The sequence below is a fragment of the Rhinatrema bivittatum genome, chromosome 3 (genome assembly GCF_901001135.1).
Source record: "Rhinatrema bivittatum chromosome 3, aRhiBiv1.1, whole genome shotgun sequence".
In the NCBI taxonomy this organism is placed as follows: Eukaryota; Metazoa; Chordata; class Amphibia; order Gymnophiona; family Rhinatrematidae; genus Rhinatrema; species Rhinatrema bivittatum.
Genome location: NC_042617.1, coordinates 581,544,196 through 581,563,394, shown reverse-complemented (window position 1 = coordinate 581,563,394; position 19,199 = coordinate 581,544,196). Strand labels below are relative to the sequence as shown.

The 19,199-nt window shown below is 42.3% G+C and overlaps 1 protein-coding gene across 3 annotated transcripts in view; it reads right to left on the bottom strand.

Annotated features, from left to right (window-relative positions):
* Positions 1-19,199, bottom strand: part of PDE7B (phosphodiesterase 7B) — a 627,908-nt gene that overhangs the window by 233,419 nt on the left and 375,290 nt on the right. The window contains exon 3 of one of the 3 annotated variants that reach the window (XM_029596617.1): positions 7,256-7,352. The exons of the other annotated variants lie outside the window; for them this stretch is intronic. Within the exon in view, the coding sequence (XP_029452477.1) occupies positions 7,256-7,277 (22 nt within the window). The 5' untranslated portion in view covers positions 7,278-7,352. The remainder of the gene's footprint in view (positions 1-7,255; positions 7,353-19,199) is intronic. 3 annotated transcript variants of the gene reach the window in all.

Sequence of the window (19,199 nt, the reverse complement as noted above, 5' to 3'; positions counted from 1 at the left end):
CCAGGAGGAGCACTTAGGGACCCAGGCCGCTGGGACTTAGGTGGGCCCTTGGAGACAATGGTCAAGAAGAAGTCCAAGGTCAAGTGCCAGAGGGTCGTCGCTCACCAGTCCGAGGTCACACACCGAGGGATCACCACTTGCCAGTCCAAACTCACACACCAGAGAATCACCGCTTGCCAGTCCGAAGTCAAAACCAGGAATCACCGCTAGCCGATCCGAAGTCAGGAACCAGGAACACCAAGACGAGACAGGAACAAGGATTCAAGACACAAGAAGCAAGCAGACCTGACCAACCAAGGAAGTTGCCAAGTCAAGGAATGGTCAGAGGAAGTCTCCTTTTATACTTCCTCTAGCCCAATGGATTGGAATCAGCCGTAGACAACTAAAGGGACGAGGTCCCTTTAATTCTGGTGAGGAAGCGCGGCCTCGTGCCTAAGATGGCGGCGGCCATCTTGGATCTCGGGCCGCGGAGGAAAGCTGCTAGCTGCCGCAAGGGAGGAACAGGAACGGCTCCTGACCTGGCGGTTAGACCGGAGGCCTGCGCCGACGCGTGGGGGCACTGGGCACATGAGGTAGGGCAATCTGCCCGTGGGCGCGGAACACAACAATATCCCCAAACTATAATTTTACCTTCTTAAGACTCTTAGCAAGCACCACAATAACTTTTCAGTTGTAATATTCCCAATCACTTAAAGTTTTAGAGGCACATTTAAACCTCCTACGCAGTTCCTAGTCTCGAGCACTGCTAAGCTTCCCCAAACCTCTATCTTTATTCTCAATGAGCTATCAATGTTGCTGAAAGCAAAGGCAAGTAAAAGTTGCCGGAATTAAATAAAAAAAATCAAAAGCCTCCCCAGCTTTCCATGATCGCTAGTGGCTATAACCACTCTAATTACTCCCATGCAGTGCGAAGCAAGAAGCCTTTTCCTTTCTCTCATATGCTACTATGCAAGGCCGACTTAGATTTAAACTAGAGAGAAGTTCGGGCAGGTTTTGCTTCTGCCTCAGCCTCTCCGTCCTCCTCCCTTTCCATGGGCTCTGGAACGAGAGGCTTGCCTGCTGCATCTCTCTGTGGATAGATCTCAGTGTATGTGTGGCTCTCAATCTGTTTGTGTATCTGAACCTCACCTGACTTTCAACACCGGGCAGCCAATTAGGGTGACTGTGCTGAGTCATTATGATGCTGACCTGTCCAAACATTAGCCAGAGAAGCTGAGCTAGATAAATTTAAGATAGCCATGTATATTTAGCACAGCTGCATTACTGAATATACCCTGCTAGCTAGCCGGAAAAGTTGATCTAGCTAACTGCCAGCGGCTGAAAATGGACCTCGCTATGATTCCCTGGTGAGCCGTCAGCCTCTGTACATCAGTTGCAGATTCCCAGCCAGCAACTCCCAGGGCTGAGGTTTAAAGCAGGACCTCATGCGAAGCCCTGCTTTTGGTATTTAACTGAGAAGCGCAGGAGTCACACTCGACCTCAGAGCTAAGTCCATGCATAGTCCTAACAGCCATGGAATGGGGCTTTTCCTATGGGGGAAGGATGGACTCTAGGGCCAAAAGTATAGGGGATGAATCTCTTCTGTAAAGGTAGTTTAGATAGATAGATAGATAGATAGATAGATAGATAGATAGATAGATAGATAGATAGATATAGATAGATGTAGGTGCCAAAATATCTATCTATATATATATATATATATATATACATACATACATATGGGAAGTACAGGGGTCATATTCAGTCCCAGGGCTGAGCCCTTGAAAAGTGTGTGTGTATGTATATATATATATATTTCATATTTATTTCACTTCATATTTATTTCCTGCCTCATCTTCTTTCCAGCTTGTTGCAAGCTTCCAAGTTCTCTTCCCTGTTGATTGTAACTTTGACTCATTCCTACCTACTGTTTATCTTTCGTTTACTTGAATAGTTACCCCAGTTTTTTATTCTTGTTAATTGTAAACCGATCCGATATGGTTATTTACTATGAAGGTCGGTATATAAAACTGTTAAATAAATAAATATATATATATATATAGATATATATATAGATATATATAGATATATATAGATATATAGATATATATATATATTGAATGAACTGAAAGAACATTTTGATTGCTCTACAGAAGCAGAATAATCTTCTTTAGCCCACATTGCTTAGAGAAAAAATAATTGTGTAATATTGAAGGATACAACTTAATTTCATGAAAATCCAAATACATGCAAAATGTTAGCATTAATGTATGTAAATATGGAAATATATAAATACCCATTCCTCTCTTTCTGAATATGACAAGCAATCTATGTGCTTCCATGTTATTCTCCTATAAACACTGAACATATTTTCATAAATATGTTCCATTGCAAAGTCAGTGATGCCTACATTTCTGCTTATAGATCACTGTGGCACTTGAGTGGTGAAGGACTTGGACACAGCCAGAGGAATCACACTCAGACTCTGCTGCAACTACAGTGCATTTATTTACAGTGCCACAGAAACACAAGGTCAGAATGGCAAACACAAATGCAAACACTTAAGACTCTTCTTAAGACTCAGAAACTCAAAGTAACTAGGCACTTCCCAGAAGTCTGTCCACCTTCACAGATCCTTAGGCACTTCCCAGAAGTCTGTCCACCTTCACAGATCCTTAGGCACTTCCCAGAAGTCTGCCTACCCCTCTGCCAGAGAGAGATCTGAAGCTCCTGATCCCAGATCCACGGGGCCCATCCTTTCCCCACTGGCTCAACAACTTATCCTTCCCTGCACTGGGCATGCCCTCCAATCACCTCCTGCCTGGCAGAGTCCCACCCATAGACATTCTCCCTCTAGGGGATTTAAAGAGGACAAGGTTCCTAGCCTGGTCATGCACATGCCTACAAGGGGACACTAGGGGAATGACTTACAGTCGCATAAAATTAGATATTTGACCTCAAATTGAGAACAGATGGCAGGGTAACAGCAGATGTAAGTCACTGATTTCTGCTGGCACCTCCAATGAATAAATGAAGGTAATGGAATACAAGATAAAAGATCTCACAAGGCTATCCTGGAGTAATAAGCCAGATGACAAGAGTAGGTATGAAGCTATATAGTCTAGACAAGGGAAGGAGGGCTAACTGGAAGGCTGAGAGCACAAATCACAGTCCAGGCCAGGGGTAGATAACTCCATTCCTGTAGTGTCATAAACAGGTCTGGTTTTCAGGATATCCAAAATGAATATGCATGACATATATTTGCAAACAATGAGGGTCATTTACCAGACGGATCGCACGCGATACCAAGATGGGGGCGGAGTCGGCCCCGGAAGAGGAGGAGTCGGGGTGTCACTGGGGCCGACTCCGCGAAGACACCGCAGATGACGAAAAGGTAAGGGCCTTTTCGCGTCCTATTTCGCGCCCAATAGCTACACCTTCTATGGTGGCGCTATCGGGTGCGAAACCGGCCGCGATCGCACTGCGGCGGTGCGATCGCAGCCAGCTAGCGCAGGACCGCCCCCCGTTTCGGCCCCCCCCCCCTCATTACCTAAAGTATCGCAGGCCAGCGATACTTTAGAAAATGAGGCCCAATGGGTCTGATTTACTAAGGCTTTTCTTCCATTCTGTGTCTATGGGAAAAATGTTTAGTAAATGATGCCCAATGGAAGCAATGCATGGAAATATATGTCACAGGAATGTGCATTTGTTTAAAACGAATGAACAAAACGCAACAAATAAGGGCAATTCGTTTCATTCAGAGGGCTCTCAAATGAATAGAAGGACTCCTGAATGAAACAAACCTTATTTGCTGCATTTGTTTTAAATGAATGCATCGGGTCTAGGCCGAACAATCATTTACTTGATCTGTCGGGTATCGTCTTAGGTAAGCAACAAACAAAAGGATGCCACACGAGCGTCTTTTTCAAAATTTAATCAAGGAGACGTGCAATTTTATTTGATTCTACACGTCTCCTTGATTAAATTTTGAAAAAGACGCTCGTGTGGCATCCTTTTGTTTGTTGCTTACCTACGGTTTCACTGGATCGCCTACCCTGCTGTTTTTTGGGTATCGTCTTAGGCCAGGTCCCAACACCAGGAGCCCAATGCTTTCTCAGACAGGTTACGTGGGGGCCAGGGGGATCCTGGCTCTAGCATTTTTCCAGGTGGTTGGGAGGGACGGGGGCCCTGGGAGGCCCCATTTTCATTTTTTGTCTGTTATGTTTTTGTTTTTTTAAATGTTTGATTTGTTTTTTTCACATGAATGAAACGAATCAAACGTTCCACAAACCGAAATTCATGGGAAAAAATCTCCTGAAAACGAACCAAAAAATGAAAACACATTTTTTCCCTGTACACCCCTAATACATCATAAATAGTCATGTGGATATCCTAAAAACCAGACCTCTTTTTGGCACTCAGACCAGAGTTGTCTATTCCGAAGTCTGGGCAATAAAATTCCAGATCTGCAAGTTCTAATTACAGAAGCAAACATAGGCATTTTTGATATCATGGAGATATGGTTCAATGCCAGGGATATAAGTTGACTACTTAAATTTATGGTGCACCAGAAAATTTGCTGCTGCCATGTAACTCAATAGATTAAGTGCATTCTAATTATTTAAATAAAAGGGATAAGGAGTTTCTAAGCTCATATACACTTTCTGAAGTAAGGTCCACTAACTTTCTCAAAGCTATGTTTAATGACACCAGAGTGGGGTAGTGCTGGGGAAAAGGCTAGCAAGCCAACTCTGAATTACATGGACACTGTTAACCTCTAGGACATAAAAAGGCCATCTAAATGTTCTCTGCTCTCTACCTTTACCACACAACAATTCCATACAGATCCCGAGACCCTCAGCTGTCTCCAGCACAGCAAGGCCGGAAGCCTACTTAACCCTCCATGGTCTCCCTGAGCCCCATACCATTCCGCAGGCAGAAGGAAAGGTGCTTAAACTCCTTCAGTCTTGCCTAATACTATCAAAATGTAATTTAATAATCATATCTGCATCCTGCTATTGCATGTTTTATCTAGATGTATGTCAAAGTGTGAAGCAGGCATGAGCTGGCAATATTTTGACAGTACTGGGCAAGATGGCAGGAGGTAAGCACTTCTCCTCCTGCCAGGGAAGCGGGAGAAGTAGTCAATGGAGGCCTGGGTATTGGAGTGGTTTGAGGGGTAGGAGGCCTTATTATAGACAGCCCGTTCAGATTGTGAATTTCAGAGAAATGGACAGGGTAAAGCTGGGAAGAGAAGCACATATTACAGTGTTTGAATGCAACACCCCCTCCAGGACAAAAATGGCAAAAAATTATTTTTAAAAATGTATGTTAATTATTGTAGAACATAGATTTAATATAAAGGAAGCACTACTATCGATCTAGTGTCAGTTATTCCACCTAATATCAGGCCACTGATTGGCTAAGTGGTGCCCCAGGCAGTCCCCCATCTTGCCTACCCCTTCCAATAACTCTTAAAAAAATATATATAAAAAATAACCTAATACTCTCCAAAATCTTATAGTCAAAATAAAAGATTTTTTTAGGGTTGCTATTTCACCCAATGTCAACCAAACATGCTAATTCATCTTGCATGCATGGAGTTGTAGTTCTGAATTTGTTAAATAAATCAATGGAAATATTAGAACTGCAGCTCTATGCATGCAATAAGAACAGAGGTGTATGTGTGGGGGGAAGGAGGCAAGGCCCCAAAACACAACTGGATCAGCCTATTGTATTGACCTGGGGAAGATGGCAATCCTATCTTTCATCTGCCTGTCTCTCACCTTTCAGCTAGCTAGACCTAGTCTATACCTTCTCTTAACCTTAAGTTGTAGCTGTCTATCTCCCTCTCTTCCCTTTCTCATTCTGCTCAGCTTCTTAGATTGTAAATTCTTTGGAGCAGGTACCTATCACACCCGAATACTTATCACTATAGTAAAGCGCTATGCCCTGTAGTGCTATAAAAGTTATATCCAAATTAACCTCTTCCATGACTGCCTCTAGATCTAGAACTTACTTTTCCATTCTGCTATAAAAATTATATCCAAGTCAATCTCTTCCATGACTGCCTCTAGATCTAGAACTTAATTTTCCAGCTTTCCAGATGTTGCCTGTTTTTCCCATTTCTCTACAAGTGTTTAAAGATTTATTTATCTGACTACTTTTAGTTACCTTAGTGCTTTGTTCATCCTCCCAGTGCTTCCAATTTAAAGGCCTCCTCAGTAGGTTTGCCAGTCTTTTGGAAGATGCTACACCCCTTCTTTAACAGGTTGATACCATCTTTGCCCAGAAGTTCTTGGAACATCATCCCATGGCCCAAACACCAAAATGTTCTCATCAACACTATCTAAACAGCCATTCATTCAACTCAGAATGCAAGCTTCCCTACCTGGGCCTGTATCCTTGCCTGGAAGGACTGAGAATACCAGCTGTGCAACTATCTGCTCTATCCTCTATCACAGAGCCATGGAGTCACTTTTGATATGCTGCTCAGTGTGGTTCCCAATATTATCGTTTGTGCCTAAATGGATGAGCAGCATGTAATAGTAGTCAGTAGGTTTGATGATTTTTTCAGCAATCTCTCCATAATGCCTCAAATCTTGGAACCTGGCAGACAGCACACCACTTGAAAAAATATGTCTGGCTGGCAGACGAATACCTCTGGGTCCCTCACAAGGGAGTCACCAATCACCATTGCCCTTTGTTTCTAAGTGCAGTGGTTGCTGAGCCCACAGCTTTGGGATTTATGAATTCCATTTTCTCCTCTTCCAGGTATGGTATCTCCTTCTCTAGTTCCTCCTTTTCCTGGGATGGTTTCTTCTCCTCCACTCAAGGGAAATTGGAGTTGGGGTGTAGAGTCTCCTCCTCAGCTCAAGGGAAACTGGAGTTGGGGTGTAGAGTCTAGTAGCTGTGGTAATCTCAGTCCAGCTGTCATTCTATGGTCTAGTTTCACCTTCCATCTTTGATGTCTCAATAAGTATTTCATCAATATGGTCCTCACTGTCCCTGATGTTTCTCAACCTTGCTTCCTCTCATAATTTTATCACCTGTTTCCTGAGGAGATCAACTTGTAGACATCTTTCACATTGAACCGGTTCCTCGCCATACATCAGCTTTGGCAATACACATAGGGATGAGCCCTTGTAATTTCATGTACAACAATGTCTAGATTATTCTTAAATTGATTCAATAAAACATATCACAACCTACAAAAATCCATCTACGTAAACTAGAGATTTTTTAAAATATTATACTACTTTTAACTTTACCTCACCTGGCTTGTGTTTCATAGCCATCTCAATTCTGCCGTCATACTGCCAGCAGCTGTCCAGCTAGAGAGGTGGCTTTATAGTAGGCAACGCCCTTTCATTCTGTAGAACGAGTCCAAAGAAACAAACTTTTGTGTAATGAAATTAAACTACTGTCAAGATTTTCTAGACCACTTCTTCCTCAGTTACCGTAGCTATCTGCTTGTTTAGCAGGGTATATGGCAATAGCAAAGTTATTTTTTACATTTAGAAACCCAGTAAAAATCAGAACCTGGCTTTCAACAGATTACAGAAGGATCATACTTGTCATGGTTATAAAAGATTTGTCAAGGTGATGCGACTTCTGTTATCTGCCAAACACACATTAAATTCATTACAGTTTTATTTCCAAAGTATATTTTAGGTAGTTTAGCGGCATAGGCTGGATAAAGTTTCATTTAATCATTTGATTTTCATATTAATTTATTTTTTTGAGTGTAAGTATAGGTTAAAAAACTAGGTTTTTAGCTGTAGTGCATGCTAGATGAAATAATTGTTTTATCTGGCCTTTTGACAGCTTCAGTTTCTTTCACATCCTGCTGGTAACACACACAGACAAACAGACCTACAATTTAGTGTCAAATACCAAATTTCACTTTCGTCCTGACAATACAAAGAATCATAAGTTTGACTTAATTCCCATTAAAATCTTTAGGTTTTGTGTCCCCTGGGTAAAATACTGGCAGTTAGCCACACAACATCTGTACTGGGGCAGTTTCATAACTTGAGTATGCCTGCAGTATACAAATATTTACTTACTGTACAAGCACAGTCACCCTTGGCTCGAGGATGTGCCACGCTTCTGCTCATCCAATCGTCCCACCAGAACCTCCCTCGCAGGAACTCTCTATAATCCCACCCTTAAAACCGCACGCCATGCTTTCACCAATCCAGCAACAAATTCTCAACAGAGTACAACATAATGTAAAACAATGCACAAATAAAATATGATCAATAAAATACAACCCATTTGTCCACCTGTCCTGGTCACCTGTTCAGTCTCTGATTACCTGCTTTTCACCCTTATTTCTCTAGATCAGGGTATGGATTCTGTTACAATGTGCTGGAAATATGCATTAAGAGGGTTAATTTGATAACATTCTGTGTAAGTTATGCATTTCAAAAACACATAAGTTACACCATTTTTCAAAGTGAAAATTTGGCTGTTTATTCAGGCTTTTAACATTAGTTGCTTTTACAGGTTTTGAGCCTGTGTTATATTTGTTATTGGATTCTTTTGTTTTTAAGTTTATTTGATTATATGTTGCCTTATGTTTATTTTATGTTGTAATACTTTTCATATTTTTTATTGTTGAAAAATAATTTTGATTGTAAACTGCTTTGATTTGCTCTGAAAGGCTTTACAATAAGTTCAGTAAACAACACTAAACATACATAAAGCTAAAGTTTGGAGGGTGTAACTTATGCAAGTTAATTTATGCACGTGCTTTTTAAAATCAAAAGTATGCATGCAAATCCAAACTCCAGAATCACATCCGCTCCCCCACCGCAACACCTCCCTTTTGTAAGCATTAACCCTGGGGTTTACATACATACTTTTATGAACACAAACCCTGGGCAATTTTATAACAAGTGATTATACACATAAACCGGTTTTAAAAATCACCCCCTAAATGTATGTCCTGCTAGTGTGACCTTTGTAAATAGCATGATAATGACTAATGCTAAATGCAGCATTACATTTTTATACTTCCCAAAGAAATCAGAGATCTGCTAATAAAGCCCTGCTGACTGTGCCTTCAATCCGCTCGGTCCATCTTAGGCCTAGATTTATCATAATATTGCATGTGATAGGAAAAGGGGTGTGTTTTATGGTAATAGCCTATTTATCACAATCAGGCCAATACGGAAAGAAACGCGGGAGAGCGGGTGAGCGCACAGGCCAGTGTCCTGTGCGCGCGAGACAGTAAATAAAAATATGCTAATTAAGGCCCATGGTAAAAGGAGGCGCTAGGGACACTAGTGCATCCCTAGCGCCTCCTTTTTGACAGGAGTGGCGGCTGTCAGCGGGTTTGACAGCAGACGCTCAATTCTGCTGGCGTCAGTTCTCGGATCCGCTGACAGCCACAGATTCGGAAACCGGACGCCGGCGAAAATTGAGTGTCCAGTTTTTAACCCACGAGCTGATTTGAAATTTTTTTATTTTTAATTATTTTTTATTTTTATTTATTTATTTAAACATTTTTATATATCGGCATTAGTTGTGGACATCATACCGGTTTACAGTAAACGTCCTCCGACTTAATATCGCACTAATTTCTGAAAGTAAAATGTGCGGCTTGGCTGCACATTTTACTTTCTGAATCGTGCGGGAATAACTAATAGGGCCATCAACATGCATTTGCATGTTGCGGTTGCTATTAGTTTCGGGGGGGCGGTTGGATGCGCATTTTCGACGTGCTATTACCCCTTACTGAATAAGGGGTAAAGCTAGTGCGTCGAAAACGCACGTCCAACCGCGGGTTAACTGTATCGGCCTGAATGTGCATTATCTTAGCACAGGTATTACCACAAAGTGTATTCACTTTTCACACTTTGCGGTAATACCTACCTTAATTGAATTTCCTACCTGCAAAGTGCTCATTTCACATGAGAGAGAGAGAGAGAGTGAGAGAGAACCTATCTACAAAGACCTTGTAGTAGTTAGCTATTTTTGCTACTATAGGAGCCCACCTACATAGAAACATAGAAACATAGAAATGACGGCAGAAGAAGACCAAATGGCCCATCCAGTCTGCCCAGCAAGCTTCACACACTTTTTTCTCTCATACTTATCTGTTTCTCTTAGCTCTTGGTTCTATTTCCCTTCCACCCCCACCATTAATGTAGAAAGCAGTGATGGAGCTGCATCCAAGTGAATATCTAGCTGATAAGTTAGGGGTAGTAGGGGTAGTAACCGCTGCAATAAGCAAGCTACACCCATGCTTATTTGTTTTACTCAGACTATGTTATACAGCCCTTATTGGTTGTTTTTCTTCTCCCCTGCCGTTGAAGCAGGGAGCTATGCTGGATATGCATCGAAAGTGAAGTATCAGGCACATTTGGTTTGGGGTAGTAACCGCCGTAACAAGCCAGCTACTCCCCGCTTTGTGAGTGTGAACCCTTTTTTCTTCTCCCCTGCCGTTGAAGCAGAGAGCTCTGCTGTATTTGCATAGAAATTGAAGTAACAGGCTTATTTGGTTTGGGGTAGTAACAGCCGTAACAAGCCAGCTACTCCCCCTTTGTGAGTGCAGATCCTTTATTCCACATTTCCTCTTGCTGTTGAAGCTAGAACGATGTTGGAGTCACAGTAAGCATGTGTACGTTTATTGAATAAGGGTATTGTCTCCAGGCAGTAGCCATCATTCTGGCGAGTCACCCACTCTTCATTGGCGGCCTCTTGACCTTATGGATCCACAGTGTTTATCCCACGCCCCTTTGAAGTCCTTCACAGTTCTGGTCTTCACCACATCCTCCGGAAGGGCATTCCAGGCATCCACCACCCTCTCCGTGAAGAAATACTTCCTAACATTGGTTCTGAATCTTTCTCCCTGGAGCTTCAAATCGTGACCCCTGGTTCTGCTGATTTTTTTCCTACGGAAAAGGTTTGTCGTTGTCTTTGGATCATTAAAACCTTTCAAGTATCTGAAGGTCTGTATCATATCACCTCTGCTCCTCCTTTCCTCCAGGGTGTACATATTTAGATTCTTCAATCTCTCCTCGTACGTCATCCGATGAAGATCCTCCACCTTCCTGGTCGCCCTTCTCTGTACCGCTTCCATCTTGTCTTTGTCTTTTTGTAGATACGGTCTCCAGAACTGAACACAGTATTCCAGGTGAGGCCTCACCAAGGACCTGTACAAGGGAATAATCACTTCCCTTTTCTTACTCGATATTCCTCTCTCTATGCAGCCCAGCATTCTTCTGGCTTTTGCTATCGCCTTGTCGCATTGTTTCGCAGACTTCATATCATTAGACACTATCACCCCAAGGTCCCTCTCCTGCTCCGTGCACATCAGCCTTTCCCCCCCCATCGAATACAGTTCATTCGGGTTTCCACTCCCCATATGCATGACTTTGCACTTCTTGGCATTGAATCTCAGCTGCCATATCTTCGACCACTCTTCCAGTTTCCTTAGATCCCGTCTCATTCTCTCCACTCCTTCCGGCGTGTCCACTCTGTTGCAGATCTTAGTGTCATCCGCGAAAAGACAAACCTTGCCTTCTATCCCGTCCGCAATGTCGCTCACAAAGATATTGAACAGGACCGGTCCCAACACCGATCCTTGCGGTACACCACTTAAAACCGCTCTCTCTTCAGAGAAGGATCCATTTACCATCACACATTGTCTTCTGTCCGTCAACCAATTTGCAATCCAGGTCACCACCTCGGCACTCACTCCCAAGCTTCTCGTTTTATTCACCAGTCTCCTGTGCGGAACCGTGTCAAAAGCTTTGCTGAAATCCAAGTATATGATATCGAGCGCTCTTCCTCGATCCAATTCCTTGGTTACCCAGTCAAAAAAGTCAATCAGATTTGTCTGACAGGATCTTCCCCTGGTGAATCCATGTTGCCTCTGGTCCATCGATTCTCCGCAAGGTGAGGTTTAGGTAGTAGTGTAGGGGTTAGGGGCCTCTTTTACATGCAGAGTGAGATGAGCATCACACAATGATGAGATTTGTACAATGTTTTCTCAAACTGGCTTGATGGACTCTCTACCTGGGTAACATCAAGCTAGGTTGAGAGAACATTGTACAAATCTCATCGTTGTGTGAGTTTCTTCACTCCGAAAGACATCAAATCTTCACAAGAGTGTACTGTTCTGTTCATGTGTCTCACTCTGCATGTAAAAGTGGCCCCTATCCCCTACACTACTACCTAAACCTCACCTCGTGTTACTAGGTGGGCTCCTATAGTAACATAAATAGCTGCATACTATGGTGTTACTGCCAGAGGCTCTCTCTCTCTCTCTCCATCTCCCTCCTCTCCTATCTCAGGTCCTTCCCCAGCCTAAAAATGCCCAAAACAGAATTTGTGAAAAAAAATCACAAATTGCATTATGGGCATATCGCATGACATTACACAGCTTAACACTATTGAAAAAGGTGTAGTTATTTTCGGCATTAAAACCGTGCGAAACCATGCGTTCTGGCTTCACGAAGCCAGCCCACTTTTATAAAATTCCCGTCCTCTTTAAAAAATTTCCTTTGCACCATGTGTTATGGTGCTTTTCACATGCGTTAAGGCATTTTTCGCATGCTAAAACGCGAGTTGATAAATGACCCTGTAAGTGAGGTCAGAGTCAGAGCTATTTTGATTGCTGGCCCAAAGATTTGGAACTCTTTGCCACTTGACTTACGAATACAGACAGATTTCAAAGCTTTGAAGAATCATTTAAAAACCTGGCTGTTTAAAAAAAGCTTTTGATGAAAATGAGTGTTGTGACTGCTATAATGAAGTGAAAGAAAACAACAAAGCGAGAAAATGATCGGCTCCTTAAGTTAGATGAGGCATGGTAAGCTAATATGATAAGGTTTTATTTCGAAGTTCTTGACTATTTCCCTTTTAGTTTATTATAAGCTTTCTACTATTTATTTCCTTTTTATTTTAAGTTTTATCTACATTTTTTAAGACTTTGTTTTTACCTTATTTTATATCTTTTAAACTCATTATTATATTTGATTGTATTGTATTTCCAATTTTAATTTGTACTTTATGTAAACCATTGTGATAAACAATGGAACAACGATCTATAAAAGTTTTAAAAAACCCAAACAATTATGTCACCATTGTGCTAATTTACTGTTTATTATTTTGTATATGCAGGGGTGTTACCTTACAGCTTGCCTGCAGATGTACTAAATAACACTGAATGGACACCACGGTAAGACTTCAGCCAGCAATGCTATATTTATCAGGTACAGTAGATAGAGCACGGGCTTAGTCTATAGACCTACTAAGTTTGAGAATAGAAGTTGCTGCTGATCATATAGTGAGTGGTAGAGATGGGTTTGGACAGGGTATCTAGGCATCTCAGCTCTGTGCTTTACGAAGCTCTGTTGCTGCATTGATTCCCGGTGTGCACAAGCCATTCAGCACATTTTGTGTAAAACTGGATGCCGTAGGTTTGAAGTGCACTGCTACACTAAGATATACTCAAATGCATAAACAGTGATGAGATGGTCAGGAAGCACAGCTGCTGTCTGCTTGCAAAATGATCATGCATACAGCAATGAGGAAAAAGGACAATTAGTTTCCTCTGTATAGAAATAAAAAACTTCAGGTGTGCTACAAGCCAACATTTCTGACCAAATGGTTATCTAAAAGCTTGAAAAGTCTAGCCGTTTTGTAGCCAGCAATGCTTCAAATGACTATGCTGAATAAAAAATGCTAATATTCAATAGAGGAAAGAGCTCATTTTAAATCAGATTTCCATCGTCAATGATATTCCTTGTGTAAGACCTAGGCCTATTTATTCTCTCATAGGGCCGATGTTTTCACCATTTGTGGAAATGGATTCGCAAAGAGAGAGAGAGAGCGCCTTGCTATAGTGCCTATGCCCTAGACAGGTATTTGTATCCCTATGGGAGGGCCACCTAGTAACTTGAGGTGGGGATTAGGTATGAGCGTAGGGGGTTGGGGGCCACTTTCACATTCAACATTAGATGTACGGAAAGAACAGTGGTCTCTAGTGAAGATTTGCTGGCCGGAGTGAGGAAACTCACTCCAAGAAGAGATTTGGGCAATGTTCTCTCCACCTAGCTTGATGGACACTCTACCTGGGCAACAACAAGCTAGGTGGAGAGAACGTTGCCCAAATCTCTTCTTGGAGTGAGTTTCCTCACTCCGGCCAGCAAATCTTCACTAGAGACCACTAGTTCTTTCCGTACGTCTCATGTTGAATGTGAAAGTGGCCCCCAACCCCCTACTCTCATACCTAATCCCCACCTCGAGTTACTAGGTGGCCCTCCCATAGGGATACAAATACCTGTCTAGGGCATAAGCACTATAGCAAGTCTCTCTCTCTCTCTCTCTCTCTCTCTCTCTCTCTCTCTCTCTCTCTCCCTCTCTCTCTCTCTCCTCTCTCTCTCCTCTCTCTCCCCCTCTCTCTCTCCTCTCCCTCTCTCTCTCTCCCTCCCCCCCCCCCCCCCCCTTGTCGTGGATCATGATAACCCTTTACTGACCTGTAGCGCACAAGGTAACGCAAATGAAAGTGTTGTAGCTAGGAGCCGCGCTAACACTGCGGCACACGATAACTGTTTCCCGTTTTACATATACTCCGCCCCCTGAATATCAAATCGCGTTAACGGCTGTTAGCGCGAATTTATCTCCCGCGATAACACCTTGGAAAATGACCCCCATAATGTCAAGTTGATGAGCAGTAGAATTAGTGACTGAATTTCCTGGTTAAGTGCTCGAGTATCAACTGATAATTCCTGAGAGTGGTAGGTGGCGCTACAAAGGAAATCATAAATCAGGCTTAAGGGAGATTTATTTAAAGATTTTGTGAATAATGGAACTTTATGCTTCAACGCATTGCTCTCTGTTCTCTCCTCTTGAGTTCTGTTTCAGTCTGGAACCTCTACCAGAGCCAAAACGCAAGCATTTCAATCCATTTATCCATTCTTCTTTCCTCATGACCCTTCACTTCCCCACTCTTCCTCCGGCCCCCACTCTACCACACACTTAACATTTTAAGCAGAGTAGCTTTGCTCTGTTTGCATGAATGGACAGAAATAAAAGTTAACAAAATAAAACAGAACAAAAAATATATATATACATTAGATGATACCTTTTTATTAGACTAACTTAATACATTGCTTGACTAGCTGTCCAGAGCTAATAATACTCTCTTTTTTAGGTCAGAATACAAATGAGCAAACAATGACATTACAAGAAAATGTCACCTTTTACTCATTTGAATTCTGACCCAAAGCTCTCGAGAGCTATTCAAGTAATGTATTAAGTTAGTTTAACTATAATTTGTTAACCTTTATTTCTGTGCATTCAAGTGGATTAACATGGCAGCCAAACTACCTTGGATAAATGGAGAGGATCTAATACCATAGTCATTACTTATGTTATTTCCTAAGCCTTATAACAGTTTGTACTTTACAACCATTGTTAACCCCTCATTTCCCTATAACCTATTTTGTAAACCGTTATGATGGCGTTATTTTAACGTTTCCGAATGACGGTATATAAAACTCCTTATATAAATAAAATAAAAACAGTATTATCTGAACAAATTTGTCCTACAATAGCCCATTTTGCAATAAAAATGATATCCCCAGTGCCAATTTTTTTCATAAAAGATTTTGTAATTTGTTTTTTTACTTTCCAAATACTATATTCAGAAAGAATCTTGGTTAAAGCAAAACACAGTAGTCCACATATAAAACAAACAAGAATTTTCATCTAAACAGGAAGAAAAATATAAATTATAAGGACACTGATAGCAGACCATATTAAGAGGAGCGATAACAAAGAAAAAGTAAATAAAAAAAAAACAAAACGCCATTTTATAGGCCAACACCTGGATCTAGGAGTAACAAAAGAATGGTCTGATCACCAGGGTCAGCAATCATGTTCCTAATAATGAGATGCACTTCATTTTCAGTATATGCATTGTGCAAGTCTCAATTTATTTATTTATTTATTTATTTATTTATTTATGGTTTTTTTATACCGGCATTCAAGAACTCGTTCTCATCATGTCGGTTTACAGAAAACAGGGGTGCAAAAATATAACCAAAAACATAAATAAACGTGGAGAAGAGAATTTAGTAAAAGAAACAAGGGAAAACGAGGCAGTTAGGCTACCATCAGAGTATTTCACCACAAGACTGGGGTTGGTTAGGAATAGGCATGCCAAGCTGCAATTCCTTGATGTGATTTGCAAAATGAAGTGGTACTATTACTCCTGGGGGAATTCTGCGCACACAAACTTAAAATTCTGCAAACTTTGTATTGGTCAAAATAGCACAATTTATATGACAGTCTTTAAGTAATTACATTTTAAATTAATACAGAAAAAAGTTATTACTTAGAGATGCAGAATTTTAAATATTTTGAGCAGAATTTCCCTAGAAATTCACTGTAAGAGTGTCCCATCCACTCGCTCTCCCTACTCCCCTGGCCACTTTGCTCTCTCAGGCCCCAACTCCTCCACTGCCAGTATCTCTCCCCTCCACCTCTAGGCTCAACCCCTTCCACTCTATTGCCAGTTCCAGAGTTTAACCCCATTCTCAGTACTGCCCCTCACACAGGCTCCCCTCTGACCCTCCCTCTCTCACACACATGCTCCCTCTCTCTAGTACACATACACATACCCTCATACAGGCTCCTTCACTCTCTCACACACACACACATCCCCTCATACCAGGCCCTCTCTTGCATACCCACCCACACAAGCTCCCTTATTCTCTCACATACACATCCTCACACAGGCTACCTATGTCTCTCTCTCATGCTCCCCTTCACACAGGCTCTGTCTCACACATACACAGTCCCTTCACACAGGCTAGCATCCTCACATACACACGATCCCTTTTTCATACACACCAGCTCCCAATCTCTCTCATACATTCACACTCCTTCACAATCTCCTCAGGTAAGCTCCCTCTCTCTGGTACCCACACGCATCCCCCTCCCTCCACTCTCTCACACTCACCTGCTCACCCCCTGCTCGCTCTCACACCCCCCCCCCTCCCTCTCTCACACCACTCTCCCTGCTCTCACCTCCCCTCTCACACCTCCTCCCCTCCCTCACACCCTCTCCCCTCTCTCACAGCCCCTCCCTTCCCCTCTCACTCACACACACACATTCACTCTCACCGGGGCCTTCATCTTCACCGTGAACGGTACACCAGGGCCTTCATCTTCGCTGTGAGCGGAGCATGTCCCACGACACATGGGGGCCTTCATCTTTGCCGCGAACGGTGCGTGGGGGCCTTCATCTTCGCGCGCTCTGTTCACGGCATGCCAGGGTCTCCTCTGCCATTTTCTGCACAGAATTTGGCAATTCTGCACAGAAAATGGCAATTCTGCGCGGGGGGCGGGGGGGGGATTCTGTGCAAATTCTGCGCTCCACAGTAGCTCAGAACTCCCCCAGGACTAGTACTATCAACAATATTAAAGATGCTGAATTACTAAAGGTCTGACTCTGCTCATGGACTCTGGTTCAAAATGAAAGCGCAATATGGAAACAGTCCACGGTGCATGTCCTAAGTAATGAACAGCGGGAATGGGTTCAAGAGGCCAGTTCTACACTTTTTGCAGAACTGCCAAACTTCACAAGAAGGCTGACTCTGATAGAAGAAGGGGAGGGCCAGTATGTGGCAGACTGCAGAACACATTACTGTAATTGTATTGGAATAGATAGTTGCTCTGAGTAGAAATACAAAATCCTTTAAATGAAATATTGCTATCATTCACACAAAACAGACTTTACAAGACTCTATGAAGAAAACTGTTCCCTTTTCTCATCTGAAAACCAGAAGGCGGTAGCAGTTTGATACAGTTCTGCTCAGCAAGACTTTAAAACAAAGAGCCTTGAGTAAGACTAATGTGTAAGGCTTTGAGGAAGAAAGGAAAGTCCGCTTGCTAAATGAATCTCAACACTGCTAATCAAGCATGTCCTTGTGCTTTTAATTTAGGTGGAATGCGGGTTCTTCCAAGAAAGATTTTAATCATCTGACTGGCTGTCTCAGAAACGGCTTTGCAATATGCAGCAAATATGCAATGCATGTGGCATTGCAGGCAGAGAGAGAATGGTGATCAACTAGTGCCTCAGTCAATCAGCAAAGAATGGCAGCACTTTGCCTGGGTGTGATTCACAGGTGCAATGCATTTACAATGCACTTATTTTGCATTGAGACAGTCTTGCACTTATACTTGCAAAAGAGAAATTGCATTTAATGTTCCTAAGAAAACAGTGTAAGACAACAGCAGGTACTCCAAAATAAGAATTCTGGACAAGGAATTCAATCCCCAAATCAGCCAAGTGAACAGAAAACTGGCTACCAGATACCATATTTCTGTTGCTGACAGCAAAGATAGTTGTATTTCTGTAATTCCTAGCCCATTGGAATCAGCCACTTATACTGCTAATCCTGTCTAAAGACTACAAGATTGCAAGTCCATGAAATCCATGAATGCTTTTGGTTTGGATTAAACAGCAGAAGACTAGCTCACCTGACATTAATGGACAGGAATCAACTGGAAACCTTAGGCAATGGAAGAGGATGCCGTTGGTTAGGAATACCATTCTAGGCTTTCTTCACTAGGGCATTCCACTTTCCTGAGCTGTTGTTAGTACTCACTCACGGGGATAAAGCCTCTAATGTTTGGGTGGGAGCTCATCTGAGCACCAGTGATCATTGGATGGTGTGGTTCGATATTGCGAATAGGATACAGAGAAGTCACAAGAGCAGAGTTATGCATCTGGGATGTGGTGATCCAAAGGAGCTGTACATGATTTGGGGAGGGGGAGAGACTGATGTGCATGCACCAAGAGAGGAATCTTGGAATAACAGTGTTTGGCAATATGAAGATGGCGAAGCAATGTGAGAAGGCGATAGGAAAAGCCAGAAGAATGCTGGGCTGCATAGAGAGAGGAATAACCAGTAAGAAAAAGGTGATGATGCCCTTTCTCCATGTCCTTGGTAAGGCCTCACCTGGAGTTTTGCATTCATTTATGAAGACCGTATCTCGAAAAGGATAGAGGCAGGTTGGAGGCGGTCCAGAAAAGGGCAATCAAACTTGTATGAGGTCAGTATCGGAAAACTCATGAGGAGAGACTAAAGCATCTGAATATGTACACCCTGGAAGGGAGGAGGTGCAGGGGAGATATGTTACAGATCTTCAGATACCTGAAAGGTTTTAATGATGCACGAACTTCAAGCCTT